General features: G+C 39.2%; 1 protein-coding gene across 2 annotated transcripts; it reads left to right on the forward strand.

Annotated features, from left to right (window-relative positions):
• The first annotated feature begins 2,325 nt into the window (after positions 1 to 2,325).
• Positions 2,326 to 8,284, forward strand: LOC149841833 (putative disease resistance protein At5g47280). 2 transcript variants are annotated; one of them, XM_090001178.1, is made up of 6 exons: positions 2,326 to 2,996; positions 4,057 to 4,502; positions 6,022 to 6,377; positions 6,475 to 6,693; positions 6,834 to 6,895; positions 7,239 to 8,284. In XM_090001178.1, exons 1-6 carry the CDS (start codon positions 2,432 to 2,434, stop codon positions 8,063 to 8,065), a joined length of 2,475 nt encoding a protein of 824 aa, XP_089857304.1. In that variant the 5' UTR covers positions 2,326 to 2,431; the 3' UTR covers positions 8,066 to 8,284. The 2 variants fall into 2 exon arrangements, with proteins under 2 accessions (XP_089857304.1, XP_089857306.1); XM_090001180.1 differs by lacking the exon at positions 7,239 to 8,284 and adding an exon at positions 6,970 to 6,998.
• The last annotated feature ends 13,924 nt before the right edge of the window (positions 8,285 to 22,208 follow it).

Genomic DNA, 22,208 nt, shown 5'->3' on the forward strand with positions numbered 1-22,208 from the left:
CTCACCTTCAACTTAAGGACTCGTTTGATTCGTGGATAGATCTGGACAAGTACAATATGTCCTGTCATGTTTTGTCTGCGTGTGTCCTTATCCGTTTTTATTTTCAAAAATATGTCAAAGGGGGTGTCTCCTCCTCTCTTGTTTCAAGGAAGAGGGCAAAACTCCCACAGACATCAAAAAGCATTCTATTAGGAAGTTCACAAGAATTAAAGAATGTTCCATGCCCCTTTCGTAAAGGTCTGAAATTTTGAAGGGTCAATCATAAAATTTCCATGCTTTTTAACGTTCACAAGAATCCCTGAATACCAATTCTAACCCGAATGTGATTGGGTTTTGCAGTGCATTACCGAGTTAAGCTGCATGATGAAGCACCACCGTCGGTCACTCATCTCAACAATTATGAAGATGGAGACCACGCCCATATGGAGAAATGCCAAGATGGGTGTTTGGCAGTGGACAAGTGGCGCTGCGTATAATGTGAAAAAATTGTTATTTTTTGAATGAAATATAAAGTGAACACTTTCATGTCCTTTCAATTGATTAATGTTCACGCTACCTTTTCTTCCTCTTCTCCAATTTTTTTTTCTCTTTTTTTTTTGGTTCGTGATGTGGGCTGTATAAATAGAGCCATACCTAGATGAAGGAAGTTCAATGCACTTAATGATTGGTTCATCTTGAGAGCACAAAGGAATCTAGGCTTCGAAACCGGAATCTAGGCTTCGAAACCGGAATCACTCTGCAGAAAGGAGGTCAGATCTCTCTCTCTCTCTCTCTCTCTCTCTCTCTCTCTCTCTCTCTCTCAGGCTATGTTTGAGAGCCGGAGATGGTATTCAATGAGGGTGGCCAAAGGCGTTTGGGAATTTTGTTCACGGAGATGAGAATGGTGGTAGAGTGGAGAAAGAGGTGGAGATAGGCCATTTTCAATCACATCCTGTCTAGGATGTAGTTGACAACTCCACCTTTGTCTCCCATTTTTCTTCTCCGCCCCCACCACTTCTTTCATCTCCTCTCTAACACCGACTCCCATACGAGCTTTAGATTTCCTTTTTCTGCATAAATTTGTGTTTTACGCGAAGATTCTGTTTGGAAGCTGGAGATGAAGAGAGTAAAGGTGAAAATGATTGATGAGGGTGCATCTCCCCTCTCATCTCCACTCCCATCTCCCAAATAAGGAATTCCAAACGGCAGGGCGTCTTGGGATTTCCCAGCCTAACCTCTCATCTCCGACTACCAAACAAGGTCGTTGACTGTTGGATTGTGGAAGCCCCGCAATAACAGGATAGTGATTGGATGCCGAAATCCGTCCAAATTGGACCATATTATAAACTCAGTCACCGAAACCCTGCCCAAATTCGGGGATGAAATTGTTCTTGGGATTTCATCACTAAGGAAAAAATATAGAGTTTCTATAAAAACGTTTCTTTCAAGACTTGGTAATTTCTTGATTAGTAAAAGGAACTATGGACCATATTTTGAAGGAAACTTTTTCATTGCCTATGGGTTGAAAGGAAGTGACATTTTATGGTGCTCCCCGTGTTGGTAGGATGTTGCACGTTCAAAACCCAATGTTACAGGCGGAGGGTCTGATTAAAATAAAACTAAAGTTCAAAGTTAAAATTGCAATAGGTTGAAAGAAAGTGACATGTAATGGTGTCCATATTTTGGGTGCGTCCGGTTCAAACCCCAACGGTTTCTCCGGTAAGTCTATGTGTGCATGGAGCTCGATGGATTTCTTGGGATTTACTTCTCAGGGTGCGTTTGTGTCGAAAGTTGGTGGATTCCATGAAATACGCAGATAACGAGGCATTTCCATGGGCACCACCAAAGCAACACAAACACGGGGTTTGTTTTCTCCGAAGGAAACAACCCAAGAAACAACGTTCCGATCCAAAACCGTAGTGAGGATTTTTTTTTAAAAGTTTGTGGTGGTATCAGAAGGACCAGGCCATCATGTAATTTGTAGGGTTTTCTTGCTTAGCTAACTTTTGAGTTTGGGTGTTCTATAGTCCGACAAAGAGCCATCATTTACTTTTGTAATCCCTTTTTTGACATGGTGAAAATGTTTTTTCCTCCGTCGCTGCAACTGGATGATTATTCTTGAATCTCGTTCGTGTTTATTCCGTTGGGTAACTTTTTAACAAAAATGATATAATGTGGGGCCCATCTCTGAAAGCTATGGGCACAGCCGTGCACCATGTCAAATATAGCCCATGCCACTTTGCTGCTCTCTCGATCCCTGTTCCGGTGTCGGTTGTGAACGAACTCGCAGGAAGGCGAACCCATCAAGTGGGCCTGATTGTTGATGAGGATTCTCGTTATCCAAAAAAAAAAGAAAAAGAAAAAGGAGCCACACTAGAAACTTGGACTCACAGAGATTAGGATACTCACCCCCTGTGCTTTAACAGGCTCACAGCTCTGCATATATACGGCAATGGATCCGCTGGGTGTGGTTAAAATGATTGCAAACGGCATCTTGACGATTAAACGGATGACAGATCAATTTAACAGCGAATTGAAAGATCTCAATTACACGTTACAAATCATCGAAGAGGTCAGACCCTTCTTCGATCAGCTAGCTGTAGGCAGCAGCAGCCTCGACGTGACAACATCGGCAAAACATGCCCTGATGAACAAACTGGTTGAACAGCTGAAGGAGTGTGACAAGTGCGTCAACGAGTGTGCCAATGTGAACCCGGCGAACTTGTTCGACATAAATGCTTACCGAGACAAACTGAAAGGCCTCAACAAGAAGCTGGATGTCTCCATGAATACGACTTTGTTGACTCTGATGTGGTTGAGCGGCACCTTTGCCCAGGGGAGAAGCGAGTACGCGGTGCCAAAGCTTTACAGTCCGGTTATTGGGCTGGACGCGATAGAGAAGGAGGTAGAAGCGAAGCTGTTGCAGGAGGACACGTCGGTGGTTGGAATATGTGGAATGGGAGGGTCGGGGAAAACCACTCTCGTGCAGAAGCTATGTGGGAACCACGAGTTTGAAGGTATGGTTAACTATATAAACTTTTCATTTATTTTTTTTAAGTTTGATTTTGGGCTGGGTCTTAACCTACGAGTTGAGATCAAAGGAGCGGTTGAATGCCATGCTTAAGAGACATAGCCCATCTATATGGGGGCTTACTGTTACGGAGTGCTGTCATGTGATTGGCTGTATTGAATAGTCATGGCACTTGGCCGCTGCTTCTGCACCTGCCCCAACAGTGGCTGCCCTACACAATTGAGGATTGATCAGGTAAAGAGCGTTTTATTAATAAAAAAAAAAAAGCAAATGAGATCAGGTCAGAGTTAGGCATAGGAGTGGACCGAGGGAAACGATCCCGCCTTGCCTCGCCCCCATTTGGACAAGAGATGAAGAACATGAAACCAGATGGAGGAGGGGAATGAAGGTTAAAATCAAAACCTGTGAGAAAAGGAGGCTGGGATGGACTTATGCTTTCCTCTACCTGCCCATGCCCTGTCCCCGTTCCAATCCCTGCCTTGCCTAGCCCCCAATCCTTCTTTAGGGATGGCAATGGACTTGGGGAAAATTGGCATCCACCCCGTTTAGACCCGAGATAGAGGACATGAAATAGGAATGGATGTTAAAATACAAACCGGTGCAGAGATGAAGGCGGGGATGGATGTCCGGATTTTGAGACAGGACCCCAGTCAGAGTGTTCTCTGATGCCGTTGATGTCAAGATTAACAACATTCACAACCTTTACGACGGAAAAACATTTAAAAAAAAAACGCTTACCAAATATGATAAACATGTATCCTGCAAATGGGAAACGTGTAGGAAACAGATTTCCAAATAAGGGAAATGCGTTTCTCTTAAGGTGGGAAACGTGTTTCTCATAATTTTTTTGGTGTTTCCCACACATTTCGGAAGAGCGGTGTTTCCCGTTTGAGAAACTGTTTCCTGAGAAATGCATTTCCCATCCTTATACATTGTTCTTGATAACCCTGATTTAACATAACAAAAATCTGCAATACGAAATTTTATTTCAAGTATGTTTTGTAATCCGAACGCTGGCTAATTCTTTTTTTTTTTGCATCTTGCAGCCAAGTTTGAAAATATTGTCTACTTGACTATTTCGAGGACGGCGAAGAATTTGACAGAGCAGGTTCAGACGCTGTGGAAGGCGTTGGTGAATCCAAACAACGTGCCTAATTTTAAAGACGAGAAAGCTGCAATTAGCCATCTAAGAGACGCTGTAAGAGAGAGAGGAAAAGAGGAGAAACCGGTTTTGGTAGTTCTGGACGATGTTTGGAAAGAGTCAGTTCTGAAGGCTCTGGTGATCAAGAAAAGGGGCTTTAAAACCCTGGTCACGTCTAGGGAGAGGTTCACGCAGTACCAATGGAGTTGCCAACCGCAAATGCTGGGGATGACGGACGCCAAGCTGCTATTCCTCTATCATGCCCTCGACCCAGATGAAGACCTCCAATACTCGGATGACCAGCTTGTTGTGTCAAAAGAAAATGGCTTGGATGATCAGCTGGTGGAACAGGTACTCCTCCAGTCTAGTTTAGCACTAAAGAAAAACCCAACCCCATCATTCACACGTGTATGCCTGAACTAGTAGCTAAAATGGACTTCCTAATGGGAAGGGAGGGTCGGGTGCAATGGGATTGCACACTTTTAATGTGCTGCTGCACCTGATCGCCCACCACCTTTTGGGATACAACCTGTCAGTTATGGGGCCCAACAGTAGGTGTTGGGTGATCATGTGCAGCAGCACGCAATCAGATTTCACCTGATCTCAATTTCTCCTAATGGATGCATCCAGATCAATGAAAGACTTTAAGGTCCTGTTTGGAAACTAGTAGCTGATATGGAAAGTGGCAGCTGCCAAATCCTGTATTTAGCGTAAATACAATCCCACTTCCCATCCCAAATGCATTAACTCCCATCTCAGCTACCAGTTTCCAAACAGTCACCAGGGGGTGGTTTCACCAACTTTTTGTCAAATGAATTAACTCGTGTCTCAGTTCCTAGATTCCAAACAGGCCTTAAGAAAAATTGAGAGATTTTTTTCCAATAATCATCCCTCTTATAAGGTAAATCCAGATAATCCTTCCCTTATTTGATTTTGCAAAACCATCCACATGTTTTTAAAAGTCATCCCCCTTTCTTTCCATCCATGGCAAAACCATCCTTCAGGCAACCAGAAATAACATGATAGAAGGGTGCATTTGTCCTGATATTTTGAAATCTAAGGGAAAGATGATTCTGGGTTTGCCTTACAATGGATGGACGATTATGGAAAAGCTCAAAAATTAAAATTTTACAATTTAACGTGTATCGCACTTCTTGAAAACTGATTGTAGTTTTTTAAAAGAAATTGGACTCTCTCACTCACACACACAACCACGTCAAAGTTGGCGAGCTTTATGCTCTGTTTGAAAACAGAGGCAGACCGAAGGAGTGCCAATGGATTTGGCAGCTACCACTTATAGAGAGGTGATAGTTACCAATTTTAGAATTTGGTGCAAATACAAAGGGAAGTGGATCTCACTTCCTCTACTAAATGCATAATAACCCCAGCTGCGACTTTCCAAGCATCAACCATAGTTTTACCAATATTTAATCAAACGCATCAACTCCCATCCAAGTTGCCAGTTCCATCAATCACTGATATCCACTTTCCAAACACTAATCTCCTACCCATCAGATTGGAAAGCAGATCAGGTCATATTGCATATGACCGATCAATGGCTATACGCAACCTCCACCGCACATCCCATTTGAGAACTCTGCTTGTTACTTGGGGCTGTGAGAAGAGGCCTACGCAACCACGAACTCCAAAGAATTTATCCATTTGGGAGGGCTTCTAGCAAATAGTAATATGAATAGGGCTAGCTATGGCTTGGGTTTCACTCGGATTGTTCCCATACCAAACTCTATTAGAGAGAGAGCACCTTGGCACTCTAAGTGGATACCACCAAGCGGTAGCTATAGCATTTCTCAATATTTATCTATGCTTCTTCCTTTCACATTAATGATGTGTTACAACTATTTGATTGCAGATAGTGAGAGGCTGCAAAAGCCTCCCACTAGCACTGGTATTGATAGGGGACTCATTGAAGCAGGAGAGTGGGAAAAAGTGGGAACGCACGGCGCAGTTGCTTCAGAAAGGAGGCCAAATCTTTGAAAATCATAAGGAGATCCTCGAGAGCCTGCAGAGCAGCTTGGATATGGACATGAGTCAAACAGAACTGGAGTGCTTCATGGACTTGGGTTGTTTTCCAGAACATGCAAGCATCCCCGGGTCTGCTCTAATAGACATGTGGGTTGTGATCCGAGGCCTTCACGAACTTGACGCTTTCCTAGTCCTGGAAAAATTCTCCAAAAGGCAACTGGTGGTGCTCTTCGAAAGAACAAGGTGCACCCGTTTATATGTGGTTGGTGATTATAGCTCAGGTTTGCTGTAATGAAAAATCTATTCACATACTTGTAGTTATGTTTTTTAACTCTTCAAGGAAGGAAGCAGGGGAAGTTGATGGAAGCTTGAGCGGCCTCTTTGTGAAGCAACACGTTCTACTAAGGGACTTGGCCGACTATCGCAGTAAGCAGACCAACCATGTGAACCAGACTATAAGAGTTGTCATGGACAAAGGAGAGGACGGCCGCCTCAATTGGCACAACCTGCAACAATCTAGCCGGTGTGGATTATCTATGGAAGCTGCAACTGACTCAGGGTTCATTCTAGTCGTTCTTTGCTTTGCATTAGCTCTTGGATATCTTCTTCATTATGTCTCAGTTTTGCTGCTGTGTTTCTTGCTTTTCTGCTGCGTATTGGCTTATAATTAAAAAATTTCCATCTTGTTGATTCGTTCAGTTCCTCTTTCCGTCCACGCGAGGATCAAGCCCACACAATTCAAATTGTTTTCATTAACACAGGTGATTAATTTCTACACCGAAGAAGTTTGTGTGAAACTTTGTTTTTTATTTTGTTTTCCCTTCTGTTCCCGCAGGCATGGTTAGGTGATCGGGCCTGAGTACATTACAAAGTACTCGACCACACAAAATGCAAAAGATTGCCGTGCATTCTGCAATTTTGTGTGTAAACACAAACACGGAAAATCACTGCATGCAATTGCGAAAATTTACACGTGCATCGATTTTTTATGTTCTTGTGTAGGCTTACTTTGTAAAGTACTCGGGTCCCCCATCACTAGATCTGCTCCGACGTGTGTAGAGTTGCTTTTCAGCATGACAAGCATTCAATTTGATTTGTGTGCAGACAAGATGGAACGCAACGATTGGCCCTGCTCGCCATCCTTCCTTGGAGCTGAAGTTATCATACTGAACTTCTCTGCTGAGTCATATTGTTTACCACCCTTCTTGGGGAGCATGGCGAATCTCAAGCTTTTGATCATTGCAAATCGCAGCCCAGTTCGTGCAAAACTAAATGATCTTCCTACTCTAGGATCTATTCAGAAACTGAGACGTGTCAGGCTTGAGAATATCATCATCTCTGCAGCAAGGAACGATCATCCGAAAGCATTGCAGGGACTGGAGAAGCTATCGATAAACAATTGCAAGTTCGACGGAGATAAGGGTCCAGCATTCGATGCCTCGATCCTCCTTCCCAATCTAACAGAGTTGGAAGCAAACTACTGTCAGGGAACATTGCAGAACCTACTGCCCGGAGTTTGCAAGATGAACGAACTAAAGAAGCTGAGCATAACCAAGTGCCCTGATTTGATGGAGCTGCCTCAAGGGATCTGTGGTTTGAGAAAATTAGAAGTGCTGAGGTTGCATGGCTGTTCAGATCTTGAAGGGTTGCCAGACTCGTTGTGCAAACTGGAGCGTCTCAGACATCTAGATATATCCGACTGTGTGAAGATGGAAATGCTCCCTGAGAAAATTGGTAAGCTACCCCGTCTAAAGAAGATGGACGTGAGGGGTTTAAAATTGAAAGACCTCCCCAAATCGTTGGGGGAGATGGTAGGCCCTACAACGATCGTCTGTTACGAAGATGATGCTTGTCTGTGGGAAGAATTCGGGATAAAGTTGGATAAGCGCAAACAGGAAGTGAACTTGAACTTTCTACGATCGACGACGTGAACTTGTGTGGTTTTCTCAATGGGTTTTTTTGACTAGCGGATGCATCAACCCCGCAATAAAATTTTGCTAGTTTTTAAAGTACATTTATTTGGATTTGGTTCTTCTGTACTAGGTCATTACATGTCACTGCAAATCTGAATGATGTGGGGATGGAGCCTGTCCCAATATCTAAGTGCCTCTCTTCTATTTCTGCTTTTATTATTTCTATTTTTCTCCCAATTCTTTCGCCCGTTACAACGATCGATACTTTGGAGCATTGGCCCCCATTTATTCTCCTTTCACTATCACGGGAAACTTTCGTTGTGGGTGCTTTATGTTTCTCTTTCCTTTTTGCTATAAGCTGAGATGGGATCCAAATTTGAGTGATTTAATAAGCATGCTTATAAAAACAATCGCGATGGGATCAGGTGAAATAACATTGTAAACAAACAGATCTGACTCTGGGTCAGATCTCAGGCCAAAACAAGATCACAAAAAAAACGCAACAACATGAAACATGATTTTTACGTGATTCCACGGTGACAAGCCTACATCCACGAAGGTCTCTCTCCCACTCTATTTAACTATTTGAGAGAGTGTGAGTTCATATATATAGACTTCAACGAGTTACAATGGAGAACAGGGATGAGGGAACTATAAGTTTCCCTATTCCAATGACTCGCGTTTATAAGCTTGTTGATTTGGATTCTTATGAGAATCTAGACTCTTCCTCTTATGAGAGTTTTTTATATTAATGATACTCGAGGAATCTTTCAGCTCTTGATCTGAACACCGCCTTCAAGCTCATCTCTCCGGAGGTGAGTTTGAACTTAGTTCTAAATGTTTCAAACCGTTTAGTGGATAAAGGCTTAGTCAAAATATCAGCCAAATGTTCTTAGGATGTAGTAAACATGACTTAAAGCTCTCTCTTGACGTTTTCACGAACAAAGCAAATTAACAACAAGATATGTTGTTCAGTATAAACCTCACACAACAAATAACCTAACCACATGAGTTCAGAAATGACTTTGGCTAAAGCTTTATTATAATCGGCTTTAATACTGACTTTAACAATAGGTTGTTGCTTCAACGAATTTCAAGAAAGCAAATTTGTGCCAAGGAAGGTAAGATAGCCACCAGTTGAACGCCTATCTTTTGGGCATCCTTTCCAATAAGCATCTGCAAAACCTGAGAGTTGACAGGACTTACTTTTGTGAAAATGAAGTCGGAACATCATGGTTCCCTTAAGATACCGAATAATTCTTCTGACATGATTCCAGTGATCATGAGTTGCAGAATGCATAAACTGACAAGCTTTATTTACTACATAGAAGAAGTTTGGACGAGTAAATGTAATGTATAAGCTTTATTTACTACATAGAAGAAGTTTGGACGAGTAAATGTAATGTATTGAAGGGCTCAAACAATGCTTCGATAAAGAGTTGCATCTTCAAACAGTTGTCCTTCAAATTTGGACAGCATGCCATCATCAATTTGGCTTCAAGCTTATAACCTGTTTTAGAACCTCCAAAATATATTTCTTTTGAGAAGGGATCAGACCATTGGGAAGCGGGATGACTTCTATACTAAAAAAATATGAGAGAGAACCTGAAAAACTTCTTCCCAAACTTATTTATCAAGATTTGAACTTTGATTGGAGTTTCTTTCGTAATGATATCATCCACATATACAAAAACCAACAGGATAAAATTGTTATATTTTTTAATGAAAAGAAACATGTCAGCATTTGAGTCAACAAATCTTAGATGAATAAGATAGCCATGCAATTGTTCAAACCAAGCTCAGCGTGCTTTCATTTTGAGGTGAAAGTATTAAGACCAGAGTCAGGTTCAATCAGACCCACCACAAGCAAAAACATACCTGAATCCTATAAGAATTACATGAACCAGACTTAGACCTGATAAAATAATATTTTTTTATCTTTTTTTACATTAAAAAATTATAGATATTAATTAGAACTCAAATCAGTCACCAGTTTGGTGTGAAAATTCGCAAAGCATAATGGCTCCAAATACTAATTAGACCCTTTGGGTCTAGCCCGGATTCTAATCGGACCTCCTTTCTTATCACCAAACCTTGACCCTACAGGATTTAGTATTAGTTGGGTCGAGGTCAAACCTAGCCTCTTGATACTCTTAGTTTTAATGAAATTTTTTAGAGAGAGAGAGAGAGCAATAATGGTAAGGTGCACTTTCCTCTTTACTTCACAATCGTTTGCTTACATTGTAAATGGCAGGGGCTGTTCAAATTTATCTCATTTTTTGTGGCCAACTGAGTTGAGCTCAAACTCATAACGAGCCTAGGTTAAATGGGGCTGCACTTGAGCTGGCTTATTTATGAAAAATACATTTTTAAAATTGAAAATAATATAATTTGGATTTTAAACCCAATGAGTCTTAATGTTGCTCATTTATAAATTAAATATATTATTTCAAAGTTGTAAGCAATAGGATTTGAATTCTAACCTTATCGCTTGCCAGGCAAACACCTCAACCATCTATACTTTATGGTATATACTATGTCACATGTGTGCGGGTGCGGGTGCGGGTGCGGGTGCGGCGCAATTTCAAAAATTTTGGACAAGGAGACTCGGCTATATATATATAAGACTCGATCAAAGTTGTGCCCATTAGGGGACAGGTGATGAGTTGTGAAGCTTGATTCAGGGTTTTTTTTCTTAAATTTTGTAGCCTAGAAAATTAAAAAAAAAAAAATCAAAAAATGGACCAAAATGACCCTGGGTGTGTTGACCGCACCTAGGGTCGGGTTGACCGAGTCCGAGCCACACCCGTGTCCTTGCGTATCGACGCGGGTGCGGCAACCTTGGAGCCGAGTCCGTGTGACATAGGGTATACAATATATGTAAAAAAATTATTACTAGTTAACGAGTCTATATGAGTTGATCCAAGCCGAACACTTGGTATTCGCCTTATGAAAAGATTTTGTTCACTTTTACTTTAAGTGGTGAAATTTATATTTTAGTTGGAATAATGCACACTAATTACTAATTAGCACCTTATCAAAGCATTCAATCTGAGGTATATAGACTATGTGAGTCACTAGAATATGAGAATGTGCCTGGCATGGTGAATTTGTTAGGAATCAATCATTGGATCGTGTATTTAGGATGAATACATGTGATTTTTGAATGCTTGAATATTTATGAAGATTATAAGCCATTGATTTCAAAGCCTTAAAAAAATAGCGTTTATGCATCAAAATTGGACCATTCAAGAGTGGGTTCTTATAAAATCAAGCATGCAGATCACATCTGTATGGTTATAGTTAAGAGAAAAGAACAAAAAATCTATGAAAATCATAGTTCAGAGATTAGTTCTCATATTCTAGTGATTCTAGACTATAGAAATTCAAAATTTGGACGTCACCATATCACAACTGTTTTTAACTAATTTTGTGTCCTTTGAATAATTCAAAGCAGATTCCGAAGCAGTGGGTTCAAGCTGATTCCCAGAAAAGCAACCAAGAACCTACTAAGGATTCAAACGGGTCTAATACTAGTTAGGTCAAGCTTGACCCATGAGTAGATTTCAATTTTGAAAAGTGGATCCAGATCCAAATGTAAATCCAACTTCAATTTTATAGGTATTATTCTAAATCCAATTCTTGACTTGCAACCCTGTGCTACTGGATACTTGACTTGCAAATCTTGGTGAAGGGAACGCACGGGCGGTTTTCAAAAGTTTGATTTTTTTCTCAAGATCTCCATAAAATACTAGTATATTCGAAAACATAAAAAATACACTATAGATATAAACGTAGTAACGTATAAATAATAAGAAATCATATTGAATGAATTAATCTTGTTGATTATTTTTGAAATATCACGTTTTAAATAGTAAAATAATGGTTAATACAATAAGTCATAGGTTACAACCAAGTATTATTATCTCACAGGATAACCCTCTCATGCCCTTATGCATGATATCAATAGTTAATATCATCTTGCATGATTAAAATAGTCTATACCGTATGCATGACTTAATCTTACATGGCCTCATATATGTACATGACATAATTATATTTACTTTCATGCATGATTCTATCATGTCATGATTTATTTTACACATGCTCTCGTGCATGATCCATTTCTAAGATGCTTTCATGCATGATTCAATTACAACACGCTTTATGCATAATTCAATTATAACACACCTTATGCATGATTCTTTCATATGTGATTTTATGTATGAAACATGTTACAGATGATTCAATTTTTCATACATAATATATATCACATCATAATTAAACACACACGATACATGTTAGAAAATATTCATGTTTTCAATATGATTCATTTATCTCAAAGCATATATTCAGAATTCATATTTTATATACGTAACATGATTTACCAAATTATCATCATACAAGTATTCACGGTAGACATATCAATCACAATCAATCATGCAACACTTATTTCACACAATGCATGCTCAAACATGTACCAGAAACAAACACACTCCATATTCCGCTATCTAAAATCATAATGAGCATGATCTCCAAACTACAACAATAAAATCACTTCTATTCTCATACATTCAAATCATGTTCAACATGATCTCCAAACTATAATCACAACAGTCCTAGATATCCACAACTAAGTGGTGTGTGTGAGAAGAAAAGTGTTCATACAATAAAATAAATATAGTTTATGATGCATTTGCATCGTATACTTACTACGGGTAATTCTTATGCATTGCATTCATTGTGCATAGAATTTCTAGCCGCAAGCGATACTTAGTAATAAGTATCATTTATTTATTTATTTATTCGTATCTACAAATAAATTAGCACAGTGCAATATACATATAACTCTAAGCATTTATGTTATTACACTAAACTGATAATTACATCTAAGTATATTTCCTTTGCGATCACAAACAATGCACGTGAAAAGACCCCACTAGTGATGTACCTGTTAACATGATTAAATATACACTATCACGCACTCTCAAGTGCATGTTCATGACCCATATTATAAAATCCAAAGTATATTTACCACGTGTACAAAACTCACTTTGAAATGAAGTTTCAAACATGCATAATCGACTTTCAAACACATTTTTGAAATCTTGTTAGAAAAACACATTCACAACTAGAATTTGGTCTTATATAAGCATTTCACCAAAATTTAGCGTGCGGCAAAATTCTCAAGATAGAATCAAAATTCAGGATTTTACAACATGCTTAACAATGTTAATACGGCACACTAATCATGCTGATAACAAAATAAACAGAATTGCTAATTTAATACATGCAAACCCATCTAATTAGTCATTCTTAAACTTAATTTGCTAAATCTGCACTATGTTGTGATTATTATGCAACATACTACTAAAACATACTAGATTAATATCAAACAACAAAAATCTATATTCTACAATTTTAGTTTAAAAAACTTACCTTTGCAATGCGATGAAAAAAGTAGCTGAACTCGAAAACCAAGAAGCCCCATGAAAACCACAACAAATTTGCAGCATAGGCGAAACACCGAACACTTGGTGTGCGATACGCAACACCAAGCGAAAACACCATAACAGGGTCAGTTGGGCGTCTTCCCACAGTGGGAGACTGATACACTGCATTCATGTCATACATGACATCAAAATTTGTTGTTTTAACTATGGTTACAACAAAAATCAAAATCTTGCCTATCTCCTTTCAAATGAAACACCTTGGATGAGAAGTCTGCATACTCCTAGCAGTTGTTGGGTGATAGGTGTCTTACCCCTTATAAACAAGGTGATCTTCTGTCAATCAAATAGGAAGTTGGTATTAGGAAAGTTTTAAAATATCAATGATTTTGTTTACTATAAAAAGTGTTTTGAAAAAGTTTAGTCTCATATCTAAGAGAGAAAAGTTTTTCAAGAGGTTTAAATAGAGAGTTTGTTATCTATTCTTTACTTTGATAAGCCTTGAGTCTTTAAGTGGATTGTGGACGTTGTTGCGCATCGTGCAGCAATGGATGCGCCGTTCGCGCACACGCGCATGCACGCGCGTGCGCGCATAAGGGCGTTTGAGGCGCAATGTGGGGTTTTGATGGCGCACTTTGCACTTCGCACACTCGCAGCGGTGCGAGGTGCAAATGTCCGTTTTGGATTTTCGATTTTGAGATATTTGGCCGTTTGAAAGGTTTTAATAGCATTTATATTGAGTTTATGTTGCATTGTGACTGTTGGACGGTTTTGAAGGCCTTTGATTAATAGTCAACGGCGGGTGACCGTTCAAGGACCTTTTCATCATATTTTCAAACTGTCTGGGTTATGGCCATTAATCTCATTTATCTCAAAACATTTTGGCCTTTCTCACAACTCTATAAATCTCTTCTTTTTTCGTCTTTTGACACATCAGAATTTCTGACTCTCCAGTTTTCTCCTTTCTTTCTTCTCGGTTTGGCTTGCAGAGTTCATGTGTGGGAGAGGTCATCTCTTCTTGCGAAGCAGTGACTCTCTTGAGGTTCAAGCCTAGTTGTATCCTGAGAACTCAGTCATAACAAAACACTTTTTCGCATCTTCGGAATTTCCGGAGTGGGGCGATTGAAGTTCTAAAGATAGCGATCTTAAGAACGTGCCTCTAAGCTTGAAATCTCTTTTCTGAAATCCATATTTTACAAGGTTGGTATAACAGTTGGCAACGAGGAACTCACAGGAACAACACTACAACTGCAAGCCAATGCTAACAATGGCCGAAATGATCAGAATTTAGATTGGATATCAAAATTGTGCATTGATTGTTGGTGCCCGTTATTCCAAAAGGCAGACCTCCAGCAAAAGGCAGCAGCTGAAGTACCAATCTGGATAAGCTTCTGATCAAAACTCCAGCAACTCACCTGTGGGACTCCGGGAGAAATAACATTAGCACAAGCTGCACCAAAGCAGGCAATGCTGCAACTCCAAGCATCCAACGCCATGTACCAGGTGCCCTAGTGAAGGCTAAATTAATGAGATATGCTAAGAATTGGCCTCCAGTAATAAGCAAGCCATTGGTAGCAACTAATGCACCTCTAACTTTGGTAGGTGACGCCTCTGAAATGTAGAGAGGTGAAGTCATGGATGCCATTCCGATTCCCAGTCCCACAAGAATCCTTCCCATGATGATCACCCCTGGAACCGGTGCAACAGCCATGACAATTGAACTAACAATGAACAGAACATTAGCAACAACGATAGAGATTTTCCGGTCAAATCGATCATTCGACCATCCACCAAATGCTGCACCAAATATAGCACCAGCTACGGCCATACTGACAATGGTTTCCTGAAGCACAGTTTTCCGGTCCACTGATCGAAAATCATCTCGGATATATAAAAGAGCACCAGATATCACACATGTGTCATAACCGAAGAGGAGACCGCCTAAACCAGCATAAAAGACAAGTCTGAGCACATAAGGGATACCGGATATCCAAGATAAGCATTCCCCAAATTCGCTTTTTATCTGGTTTGGTAACTTCAAACTCCATGGCTCACTATTCACTAGCAGATCAATAACAAAGATATCAGAGTTTTCCTTTGTATCTCTAAGCATGCCGAAGAAAGCAATAAAAATTGAAGATGGAGACAGAGTGTAGACTTTGGTCTACTCTTGAAGCCCATCATAGAAAGTGGGGTAGAGACCAGAGAACGATGGGGCTTCAGCTAGGTGAGAAAAAGAAAATAAAGAGAAGGGAAAAAACCAAATTTAAGGTATTGAGGGTAAAAAGGAAGCGAACGGGATTAGGGGTTTTCTGTTATGGGGAGTGAGAAGAGAGAAAGTTGCATGCGAAGAGAGGGAGATGAAGAAGATGATGGAGAAGAAGGATGATGAACTTACCCAGGCGTCAGGAGGAAGCCCTATTCGGCTGAGGCTTGGGGTCACCGGGGAAGGCTTGGAGTAGTCGCCGGAAGTCAGGCCATGTTAGGCCGGACGATCGCTGAAATGATCGCCGAAAATCACGCCATCAACGGTTGAGTTGCTGAAGTGGTCTCATGAGGTAGGTCGCTGGAGAGGTAGTGGGAAGCGAGAGGGGTAGGGGACGAGAGGCGGCAGCTCAGGGAGGCTGTGCCGCAGGGTGCTGTCGGCTGGGGTGAAATGAGAAAGGAGAGGGAGGATGAAGATGGGTTTTGGCTGAGCGCAAATGAGGGAAAGAAAGAGAGGCAGGTCGGGTGCCCTAGTGTGCCCCACCCATTGCCGACTTTCTATTTTGTTCTAAAAATCCAAAACCGGGTCATAATTTGGATCCGGTTTGGATCCAAAACAATAAAAACTTTACTCTATTTTAAAAATACACATTAATGTCCCATATTATACATATATATTTTAATTTTATATTTCACAATAGAATAATTAGAAATAGTTGGAAACCTCTTTACTTATCTTAAAATCCATCAAAATTCTAAATTGGGTTGACCCATTTGGGTCTAAACCGTATGGAGCTTGAGTCCATTATAAAATCTGCAATCTTTTCTAAATTTCATTTTTTTTATCTCATCAACACCAAAACAGCTATCCTAATTTTAAATAGTTTATGGTTTTTATACTTTTTAAAATAATAATTTATTCAATTAAAATATTTCTCATAATTTTATTTTATAACCAAAATACCCTTCATTAGAATTTCTTTCAAAATGACCAAAATGCAGCTAGTTAGGGTTAAAACACTTGAAAACACCTTGATGAGTTTGTGATAATTTAAATGTTTAACAATATTTTATCTAAAATCGTTCTTAAAATAACTTTGAAACCCTTATTGGTCAAAAATGAGCAAATGCACACAAAATTCATCCTGAAATGAGATTTAAACTAGAAGTAAATTTCTAACTTGAGGATAAGGATATATGTTATTTATTTATAACATCCAAAATTTACAGGTTTTAAGGAATAACTAGTAATATGCAAGCACAAAATTCCTAACATGGGCCTCTGTTTAGGGATCCCAACGGATCAATTTTTATTTGATATCCACCAAATCTAAGTCCATTTAATTGAATTCAGTAAGCCAAAACCATATTTGATTATTATTGGATTTGAATATTTTTGGTATTTTGCTATCAAATCGGATGGATATCTGGATTTGATGGACATCAGGTGTAAAAAAAAACAGATCTTCTATGAGCTTTTCTCTATCCAAACCTGAATCCATTTAGTGAATATCCGATTAATTGGACCTGGAATTGGCTCCATTGGACCTGAATCTGAACAGTTTATGCTGCTACTTCTTGTTTTCCTGAAAATGCTTAACAAAACCCTACCTTTACAGTACGTGTTCAGGTCAATGTTGTCAGTATCGGCACTAAATCGTTTGGCCATAGATTTAGCTGTATCGGCTCATTCCGATAAGTGAAACGTTCTGTATCGGCCCAAAAATAATAAAAAATTAGTATGTATCAACGTGGCACATTTTAAAACCATTAAAATATTTTTAAATTAATGTTAAATTTTATTTTTGGTATTTTTTACATTTATTAAAAAATAGCTGATTCATGCTTGCAACTTATCGATTTTCTGTCGACATGATGCGTATCGGTGGATACTGGCCGATATGCAATGATACTGATAATATTGGTTCAGGTTAAATCATAAGTCAGGAAATAATTGATGTTAACTGAGGTCCCTATTTGACAGTTTTCAGGAAACCTATAGCCCATATAGGAATTTAAAAAATGAAAGGTTCATTTTTTTCATATTAAGGGCAAAAGGTTAAATCGGATCCACTCATCCCCTATGTCATCCATATCTTTATACGTACCGCTCCTTGGAATTTCATTGATACCCTTTTTTTTTATCAAATCGAACGCCATAGATGTGATCTACGTTATTCACTTAGTGATTGACATTTAAATGACGGAAATCCAACTTGTGTGTAGGCTTTTTTGGCGATTCAAACCGTTGACAAAAACACAAAATTTTGAAATAAAAAAAAAATCTTAAAAAAATGATCATAGGATCGATTCTTACTAAATCAACCATGATGAATCCATCTATAAGGTTATATTTGATCAAAACAACTTGTATGAAGATAGGAGATGAGTTGAACCATAGTAGCAAAAGGTTTGCCCCTAAATAGAATTTTTTCTTTTCTCAAAACAAGAAATAGTGTAAAAAGTGAGTACCACTTAAGTCATTGTCAATTGTACAGAGTTCTGAATACCCCATGTTCATTTCTATAAAACTTTATTTTTTTTCCTTTAAAGATTTAATCACTCCCCATATTTGATTTGGACACCTAGATGAGGATTGAGGAGGGGCTGTTTAGCTTGTGGTCTAACATAGGTATACGTGTGAACGATGGGGTTGCGTTTTTCTCAGTGCTAATCTTTTTTTTTTGATAACCCAAGGAAAAAAATACCCCATCACCCTCCGGTTGGAAAAACCCTTAAGGTGTACACCCAGCTTCGACCTTGCAGAAAGGGATGCCACCAGTGGGTTTCTAACTTGTGACGTCCCGTCAACTTGGTGGCATTCACGGGTCGCCCCTACCAGATGAACGGAGCCCTTGTGGGCTTTTCTCTAGTGCTAATTGCTAAACTACATGGGATACGTACCTTCCCCACTAGCTCATCATCCAAGCCTAGATCTTTTGCTTTTGACAGAAGCTCGTCATTCAAGTCTTCAAGGTCTTTATGTGGAGAAAGGGCATGGCCAAGCAAGAGCAGCTTGGCTTCCTCCATCACCAGTGCTTGCAATTGATAACTCCATTGGAACTTACTGAACGTTTCTCTAGAGGTGACCAGTGTTTTAAAGCCCTTTCTATCGATGATGAGATTGTCGAGAACCGATTGGGACCAAACATCATCCAGAACTACCAGAACGGGTTTCTGGAATTTGGTCTTCTCACTTGTACAGCGTTTCTTAGCTGCTCAACTGCATCGTTCTCGTCATCAAAATTAGACACGTCTTTTGCATGCACCAACTTCCCCCATAGTTTCCGAACCACCTCTACCAAATTGGGCCACTTGGAAATAGTCAAAACAACAATATCAAACTCTGCTGCAAAATGTAAGACGAAGAAGGTGGTCAGCGGTATATTTCAATAGCAAAAAATAAATATTTTGTTATTTTTAGCGACACATCGTGTTGGGTATCAATCCACTGGGCTGGAAAGAAGTCTTACTGGAAAGAAATAGTTCCTCTACTACCTCATTTAATAAGACAACGTTTGCTCAAGTTGCTCGTACCATTACTATCTAACAGATCCTACTGATTTGCAACTTTTTTCTTTTTTTCTAATGCTTTATGGATCGTCTTTTATATTTGAATCATATGATTGCAAAGTATAATTATGTTTTCCAACACTTGCAAAAGTCAATAATCTAAAGTACACTAAAATTTCTCATATGACTTGATGCTGCTTAATAATGACTGACTGCTCATGCATTTTCACAAGACATATATACACTTATTATTAACATGTTAATCACAAATTTATGTGACTGATAATATTGGTTCAGGTTAAATCATAAGTCAGGAAATAATTGATGTTAACTGAGGTCCCTATTTGACAGTTTTCAGGAAACCTATAGCCCATATAGGAATTTCAAAAATGCAAGGTTCATTTTTTTCATATTAAGGGCAAAAGGTTAAATCGGATCCACTCATCCCCTATGTCATCCATATCTTTATACGTACCCCTCCTTGGAATTTCATTGATACCCTTTTTTTTATCAAATCGGACGCCATAGATGTGATCTACGTTATTCACTTAGTGATTGACATTTAAATGACGGAAATCCAACTTGTGTGTAGGCTTTTTTGGCGATTCAAACCGTTGACAAAAACACAAAATTTTGAAATTAAAAAAAAAATCTTGAAAAAATGATCATAGGATCGATTCATACTAAATCAACCATGTTGAATCCATCTATAAGGTTATATTTGATCAAAACAACTTGTAAGAAGATAGGAGATGAGTTGAACCATAGTAGCAAAAGGTTTGCCCCTAAATAGAATTTTTTCTTTTCTCAAAACAAGAAATAGTGTAAAAAGTGAGTACCACCTAAGTCATTGTCAATTGTACAGAGTTCTGAATACCCCATGTTCATTTCTATAAAACTTTATTATACTCTATTTTTTTTCCTTTAAAGATTTAATCACTCCCCATATTTGATTTTGAAGGTTCTGTTACGTACCTTTTGATGAAACAGAAACGGAAAACCCCCGATCGTTGATGCTCGTTTTGCTCAATGGATGCGTGCCCTCACTTGGAGAGAACGACAAGTCCACAGTCCAAATGCCCTCCGATTCTCAAATGTCACCGTCTTCTACTTTCCACTATGCACATTCACTCACTGTGCACATTCACAGCCAATGTACACAGCCCCTCTCTCTCTCACTCTGTTACTCTCTGTATTTTCTGCTATCTTTTCTTTTTCTCTGTTACGCCCAAATGAGAGAGAGGGACTCAAAAAATGGGGAGTGGGCGGTTTCCAAAACCGTCCACTCCTCAAATGGTCGGCCGGGTCCGGATCTCGCCCATCATGGGCGGACCCGGTACCCAACCCAACATTCTCCCACTCGCACATGATGGGAAGAGATCTTAGAAGAAGGAACACCAAACGTGTTCATATGGTGAATAACATCGGGTATTCATACTAGCAAATGGACCGTGCGACCCGTGAGCTTAGGGAGTGGAGACATATTATGTATCGGTTAGTGTAACATAATAGCCTAAACCTGCAAACAATAAGATAACACAAGGTATACCTGCACAAGCCAAGTAAGAAGCTCACTGTGTCCTAGATCAAATACATTTTTTCATATTCTAGCATACTGAATCCCTCTGCACATATTATAGTACTAAGCTATGCTAGACAAGGCCTTTTATTATGCCACATGTTTCATCATAAACCCAAACATCCCCAGGATGCAATAAAATAAGCTAGCTTTTAACATGTGCATAATTTGAAAATGTCAAATGATCTTCCTTTCCAACTCTTATTCTTTGAATCAAGATAAGTTGCTTTCCCAGATATGTTCTTTTAGACCGAATCATACATGGTCTTAAGCAACATGCTAAAGTAGCAGCACTCATCTTTCTCCTTAAAATAAGGTTAAAAGTCAATAAGGACATCAATATATATATATATATATATATATATATACATATTAAGGACTCACACAATGAAGAAGCAGGGATCATTCTTCATTTCCTTTTGTGGTCGACTTATAGTCATGGTGTGACATACGTGGTATGACTCACGTATTACGGCAAGACTTTCTCACTTCAGTGAGTGTATGCATACACCATAAATTCTTTGTCGTACAGATCTTTATTAGTTCAGTTCTTCCCCGAGAAACTAACTCGAGTCCTTCAGGATGCACATTCCCATGCAATATCTATCCAAGTCCTCAGATCTGGTCAACCAGGTTACCCTTGATATTTAGATATCAAGGTCGGTCTCTCCATATAGTTAAATATACACAAGACCTCATTCTAACCCAGCTAGGGCGATGTATCCCATATACGTATATATGACGGATATCATAACTCATTATACTCTCACTCTTTTGAGTTATTATCACATGATATCCCCAAAATCCAACATGCTTCTAAATTCAGCAATCCTGGATTTTGTTACATCTCATCTCAGCCCGCCCACAAGCAGCGTCTGAGGCGATAAATCTGTGTGAGAAGATTTATCTCAAACCTGGTAGCATACTCATATAGATGTGCAACATGCTATATAATGATCATAGAAAGAAAATATGAATAACATTAGCATATCAAATCTTACAAATACCCATAGATTTTACATGTTTAACATAAGAATCCCTATTGATTGGCTTAGTAAAGAGATCTGCCACCATATCTTGGGTATTAACATATGCCAAGGCAACCTTGCCTTTAGATATAATATCGCGCATATACTTGCATCTCGTATCAATATGTTTGGTTCTATTGTGAAACTTGGGATCCTTAGCAAACGCAATTGCCGCTTGATTATCACAGAATAAAGTCACTGACAGTTTTGCTTCAGAAGAGAGTCCCAAATGTTTGATGAATCTCCTTAACCAAACACATTCCTGCACTGCGAACGATCCTGCAACAAATTCAACTTCCATTGTGGACAAGGCTACACACGTCTGCTTCTTGCTACACCAAGATATAGTACCATTGTTTATCAAGAACACATAGCCAGACGTAGAC

The sequence above is a fragment of the Nuphar pumila genome, chromosome 3, assembly GCF_984573655.1.
Source record: "Nuphar pumila chromosome 3, dmNupPumi1.hap1.1, whole genome shotgun sequence".
Classification (NCBI taxonomy): Eukaryota; Viridiplantae; Streptophyta; class Magnoliopsida; order Nymphaeales; family Nymphaeaceae; genus Nuphar; species Nuphar pumila.

Coding starts and splice junctions, on each gene's coding strand:
- LOC149841833 (XM_090001178.1), top strand. CDS start 2,432: ATGGATCCGCTGGGTGTGGTTAAAATGATTGCAAACGGCATCTTGACG. Junction 4,503..6,021: donor ATGATCAGCTGGTGGAACAG/GTACTCCTCCAG, acceptor ATTTGATTGCAG/ATAGTGAGAGGCTGCAAAAG. Junction 6,694..6,833: donor GAAGCTGCAACTGACTCAGG/GTTCATTCTAGT, acceptor TGATTCGTTCAG/TTCCTCTTTCCGTCCACGCG.